At 43.1% G+C, this 6,440-nt stretch overlaps 1 protein-coding gene across 1 annotated transcript in view; it reads left to right on the forward strand.

Moving 5' to 3' along the window:
• Positions 1–6,197, forward strand: part of LOC125487423 (SPRY domain-containing protein 3-like) — a 36,208-nt gene extending 30,011 nt beyond the window's left edge. Inside the window, exon 5 of the mRNA XM_048618891.1 lies at positions 5,888–6,197. Coding sequence (XP_048474848.1) covers positions 5,888–6,164 — 277 coding nt within the window. The 3' untranslated portion in view covers positions 6,165–6,197. The remainder of the gene's footprint in view (positions 1–5,887) is intronic.
• The last annotated feature ends 243 nt before the right edge of the window (positions 6,198–6,440 follow it).

The raw sequence follows: 6,440 nt of genomic DNA on the forward strand, positions 1-6,440 counted from the left end.
CTGTGGGAGGAAACCGGAGCACCCAGAGGAAACCCATGCAGACGCTGGCAGAATGTGCAGACTCCACAAAGTCAGTCACCCGAGGGTGGAATTGAACCCAGGTCCCTGGTGCCATGAAGCAGCAGTGCTAACCACTGAGCCACCGTGACTCCTCAAAGCCTGTCCACTAGGCACAAATCAGGGGTGTGGTGGAAGGCTCCCCACTTGACTGGTTGAGTGCAGCTCCAACAACACTTAAGAAGCTTGACACCATTCAGGACCACCCAAACCTCTTGTTTGGTACCACATCCACCGCTTTGAACATTTACTTCCTTAGCCACGTATCCACACTAGCAGCAGCGTGTACCATCTACAAGATGCATTGCAACAATTCCCCAGCACTCCTTCAGACACCTTCCAAACCCACTATTTCCTACTCCTCAAAAGTCAAGAGCAGCACATGTGTGTGAATACCGTCACCTACAAATTCTCCTCACATTCCAACCTGATCGGGAGCTATATCACTGTTTCTTATTTGTTGCTGGGTCAGAATCCTGGAGCTTGCTCCCGACAACATAGTGTATGTTCCAGCACTACACGGACCTCAATAATTCAAGAAAGTGGCTCACCACCATTGGCCGATGAACCAACCTTCTTTTAAAAAAAACTCTCCGACAATTTCAAGAGCGTGCACTATTTCTTGCCCCGTTTTACTTAGGATTCTTGAATGTATCCCAACATTTGTTTTTGATGGGGTCATGTTCGAAGAGGCTTTAATCTACAGAGAACGCTCTGCTATAGCTGGCATGGGAGTATTTGCTGGGAACAGTGTGGAAAGAGCTTTACTTTCACGTTAAAAGGGTAGAGAGAACTTTATTTTCAGTTTATTTTCAGTTTAAAAGAGTAGAGCAGAGGTTTACCTTCAGTTTAAAAGAGCAGAGGAAGCTTTACTCTGTATTTAACCCCTTGCTGTCCCTGTCTGAGGACTGTTTGTTGGGAATAGTGTAGCAGGAGCATTGCTCTGTATCTAACCCATAACTTGTGGGGAAGTGATTGAGTGCTGGTTCTCAGTGATGCACCGGCATGGTCAGTGCTGAAAGAGTCCCAATTAATTCAGTCATGGTCGTGATTGCTAGGACAGGAACAGGCCCTTCAGCCTACTATGTCTGCATTGAACGCGTTGCCATTCTAAACTGATGCCATCTGGCTGCACGTGATCTGTATCCCTCTATTCCCTGCCTGTTCATGTATCTGTCTAAATGCCTCCTAAACTTTGCTATCGTGTCTGCTTCTACCACCTCCCCGGCAGCGCGATCCAGGCACCTACCCCTCTGTGTTAAATATTTGATTCGCACACCTCCTTTAAACTTTCCCCCACTCACCTTAAACCTATGCCCCCGAGTATTTGACATTTCCACCCTGAGAAAAGGACTCCGAGTATATTCAAAAAGACTATAATCAGAAAGACTATCCACCTATCTGTAATTTTCTCTACTTCTGTCCGATCACTCCTCAGCTTCCGACAAAAACGATCCAAGTTAATCCAGCCTCTCATTATAGCTAAAACACTCCAATCTTGGCAACATCCTAGTAAACTCCTTTTGCACCCGCTCCAAAGCCTTCCTGTAATGTGGTAACCAGAACTGCACACAATACTCCAAATGTGGCCAAAACTAAAGTTTTATACAGCTGCAAAATGACTTACCAACATTTATTGTCAATGCCCCGACCAATGAAGGCAAGCATGCTGTATGCCTTCTTTACCACCTTATCCACTTATGTTGCCACTTTCAAGGAGCCATGGACTTGGACCTCAAGATGCCTCTGTATATCAGTGCACCTAAGAGTCCTGCCGTTTATCGAATACTTTGCACTTGCATTTGATTCCCCAAATTTCATCCCCTCACTTGTCTGGATTAAACCCCATCTACCATTTCTCTGCCCAACTTTCCAACTGATTGATATCTTGCTTCAACCTTTGATAACCTTCCTCACTAGCGACAACTCTATCAGTTTTGTGTTGCCTGCAAACTTACAAATCTAACCCCCTATATTTTCATCCAAATCACTTATATATTTCTATATTACAAACTGAGTTCCTAGCACTGATCCTTGTGGAATACCACTGGTCACAGACCTCCATTCAGCAAATCACACCTCCACAACTACCCTCTGTCTTCTATGACCAAGCCAATTTTGTACCTAACTTACCAACTCACTATGGATTAATCTTCAGGACCAATGTACCTTGAGGCACCTAGTTAAATGCTTCAGTAAAGTCTATGTAGATAACATCAACTCCTCCTCCTACACAAAGCTGTGCTGACTATCCCTAATAAGTCCATTATTTTACAAATGTGAGTAAATCCTGTCCCTAAGAATCTCCTCCAATAATTTCCCTACCACTGATATAAGGCTTACTGGTCTATAGTTCCCTGAATTAACCCTGTTGCCTTTCTAAAACAAAGAAACAATAATGGCTATTCTGTAGTCTTCTGGGACTTTGTCTGTGGCTAAAGATGAAACAAAAATCTCCTTTAAGACCCCAGCAATCTCCTCACTTGCCGCCCACAATATCCTGGGATAGATCCCATCAGGCCCTGGGGACCTATCACTCTTAATGTTTTTGCAGACACCAAGCACCAACTCCTTCTTAATAGCGACATGCCCTGGAATAGCAACATAAGCTATCATCCATGTCCTTATCTTTGGTGAATAACTATGCAAAGTACTCATTAAGGACCTCAACTACTTCCTCTAGTTCCATGCATAAACTCTCCCCTTTGTCTTTGAGTATAGCTACCCTTTACCTACCCTCTTGCTCCTAGTATATGTATAAAATGCCTTGCGATTCCCCTTCATCCTACTGGCCAAGGACATTTCATGGCCCTTTTTACCCCTCCTAATTCTTTATTAAAGTTCTTTCCCACTTCCTTCATATTCCTCAAGGACCTTGTCTGATTTCACTTTCCTAAACCTTACATATGCTTCCTTTTCCTTTTTGACTAAGCTTTCAATATCTCTAGTCGTCCAGGTTTGCCGAATCATGCCATCCTTATCTTTCATCCTCACAGGAACATGTTGGTCCTAAACTCTGATCAGCTGGCATTTAAAAGACAGATATGTCAGATGCGGATTTATCCTCAAACAGCTGCCTCTAATCTCATTTCTCCAATTCCTGCTTAATACTGTTGTAATTAGCCTCGCCTCAATTTCACCTGAGGACCAGTGTTATCCTTATCCATAACTATCTTTAAAGCTTTTGGAATTATGATCACTCTTCCCAAAATGCCCCCCCTCTGAAACTTTGACCGCTTGGCCAGGCTGATTCTCCAATGTAAGGTCTAATACAGCCCTTTCCCTAGTTGGACTATCTACATATTATTTCAAGAAACCCTCCTGGATGCACCTAATAAATTCTGCCCCATCTAAGGCCCTGGCATGAAGGAAGCCCTGTTAATACTAGGGAAATTTAAAAAAAAAATCACCCACTGCAACAACCCTGTTACTTTTTATATCTTTCCAAGATCTGCCTACATATCTGTTCCTTTAAATCCGGCTGGCTATTGCGAGGCTTGTAGTATTACCCCATCATAGTGATTGTACCTTTCTTATTCCTGAGTTCTACCCTATGGCCTTGCTGGATGAGCCCTCCACGATGTCCTCTCTTAGTGCAGCTGTGACATTCTCCTTAATCAGTAATGCAACTCCCCGACCCCTTTACAACCCTCTCTCTCTCTCACACTTGAAATAGCTAAACCCTGGAACATTGAACTGCCAGTCCAGCCCTTCTCCCAAACTAGTTTATGTAATGGCTTCAACGTCATAGTTCCATGTACAAACCCAAAATCTAAAGCTCATCTACCCTACCTGTTATACACCTTGCATTAAAATAAATACACTTTAGACCACCAGGCCTGCTGTGTTCATTAACCTGGCCCTGCCTGTTCTTCTTTTCGTAGAATCATAGAATTTTACAGTACAGCATTTGACCTATTGTGTCTGTACTGGTTCCCGAAAGAACTACCCAGCTAGTCGCATTCTCCAGCCTTATCTCTGTAGCCCTCTAAATACGTCACTTTAAAATACATAGCCAGCTCGCTTCTGAAACTTTGTATGGAATCTGCCTCTACCATTCTCCCAGGCAACGCATTCCAAATCGTAATGACTGTGAGAGGAAAGAAGTTTCTTCTCACCTCACTCCTAGCTCTTTCTTGCTGACAGCCTTGAAATTGTGACCCCGAGTACTGAAGTACCAACTAGTGGAAACAGAATATCCTCTATACCCTGCCAAAATTGTTCATAATTTTGAACAACTTCAAAAAGGTCACCTGTTAATCTTCTCTGCTCAAAGGAGAATAAGCCCAATTTCCCTAATGGTTCCTTGTGTCTAAAATCATTCCTGTCATCATTCCAATAAACCTCCTTTGCACTCTCTCTAGGGCTTTAATATCCTTCCTTAAATAAGGTGCCTAGAACTGAACACAATGATCCAAATGTGGGCTGACCAATGATTTGTAGAGGTGTAGCATCACTTACTTGCTTTTATACTCTATACCTCTATTTATAAACCCAAGGATCCTATAAGCCTTCTTAACAACGTTTTCAACTTGCCTAACCACCTTCAGAGAAATATGCGCTTGAAACCCGAGGGGCGCCTCCTCCTGTACGTACTTCGAAGTTTTACCATTGAGCCTGTATTGTCTCTCCCTGTTTCTCCAACCAAAATGCATTACCTCACATTTTTCTGCCTTGAAATTCACCTGCCAGGTACCTCCCCTTCTCAGTTTTGGTGAGCGAGCCGACCTCTCCCGGAATCCTCCTCAGTCACTTCTCACTACCACCCTAATTTTCTTGCTTTGATTGGCTTGCTTGGCCATTTCAAAGGGCACTTAAGAGTCAGGCATGTAGACCAGACTTGGTAAGCAAGGCAGATTTTCTTTCCGGAAGGATGTTCATGAGCCAGATGGGTACTTAAAACAATCAATGGTTGCCGTTAGGCTAAATTTTAATTCCAGATTTTATTGAATTGAAATGTTACAAACTGCCACAGTAGGATTCAAACCCATGTCCCCAGAACATTAGCCTGGCATTCTGGATTGTTCATCCAGTGACATTACCATGAATAACAGCCTCACCGTTTCCATGTCATCTGTCAAATTGCACAATGCAGATGGATTGATCTGAGTAGCATGGCCGAACGGTCTAAGGTGCTGAATTAAGGCTCTGGTCTCTTTGGGATGGCACGGTGGCTCAGTGGTTAGCACTGCTGCCTCACAGCACCAGGGAGCCAGGTTCAATTCCAACCTTGGGCGACTGTACAAACTCCACACACCAATTCTCCATGTCTGCATGGGTTTCCTCCGGGTACTCCGGTTTCCTCCCACAGTTCAAAGATGTGCAGGTTAGGGTGGATTGGCCATGCTAAAATTACCTGTAGTGTGTAGGTTAGTGGATTAGCCATGGGAAATGCAGGGTTGCAGGGATGCGGTGAGGGGATGGATCTGGATGGGGTGCTCTTCAGAGAGTTGGTGTGGACTTGTTGGGCCGGGTAGCCTGTTTCCACACTGTAGTAATTCTATGATTCTATGAAATGCGAGGAGAAATAATCGAAGAAAAAGGTGGACGAAGAGCTTAACCCTGTATTCTTCTTGGACGGTATTTCTGTACTTACGTGAATTTTGTTTTTTTCCACTCATTTTAAAAAAAGAATAAAAGAACGGTCTTTTATTCATTCTTAAATCTTGGTTCTTTGAGAGCAGTGAACTTGTATGATTTGAAGCCCAGCCTCTAATGAGGCCTGTTGTGTGGCAATATTAATTTCATGTTGAAGATGTGTACATGCATTTTCTGATTATAAAGAATCTGAGCTCAGTTTTTAATGAACTGATTATTTTTGATTCTGTAGGTTGTTTAATGGAAATGAGGTGGGTCAGCAGTTTGGACCTAAGTGTTTTACGGGTGATCGAATTGGTTGTGGAGTCCACCCAGAATCCTTTGATAGAGGAATGGCAACTGTGTTTTTCACAAGAAATGGCAAAGAGGTGGGAAAAATACACTTCATCAAAGTTGAAGCATTTATTCAACCCAGACGTATCAGGATATTGTTCCTCTGTCCTCTGTTACAACCGATCCCTGGGCGAGAGTCCATGACTTATGATTGCAGATGGGACACCCCTAAATGATTATGCTCTTGGCTCCCCTTTCCTCACTTGACACGTCCCTCTGTTGGTCGCAACAAGATTAATGTAGAAAGGACCCCTTCTTATGCATACCTTTTCCCAGCCCAAATATTTGTAAATAAATAAATGTTTTAAAAGGACTCAATTTAATCAGGCTTCCTTGAATCCAGGAAGGATTGAGTTTCTTCACAATAAAATATAAGAGAGAATAAAACATGACACATACTCATGTATGAGTAATGAGAGGTGAGTCCAAAAGGTTTTTAAAAAAGAGTCAGT

This window comes from Rhincodon typus, chromosome 41 (genome assembly GCF_021869965.1).
Source record: "Rhincodon typus isolate 14 chromosome 41, sRhiTyp1.1, whole genome shotgun sequence".
Lineage (NCBI taxonomy): Eukaryota > Metazoa > Chordata > Chondrichthyes > Orectolobiformes > Rhincodontidae > Rhincodon > Rhincodon typus.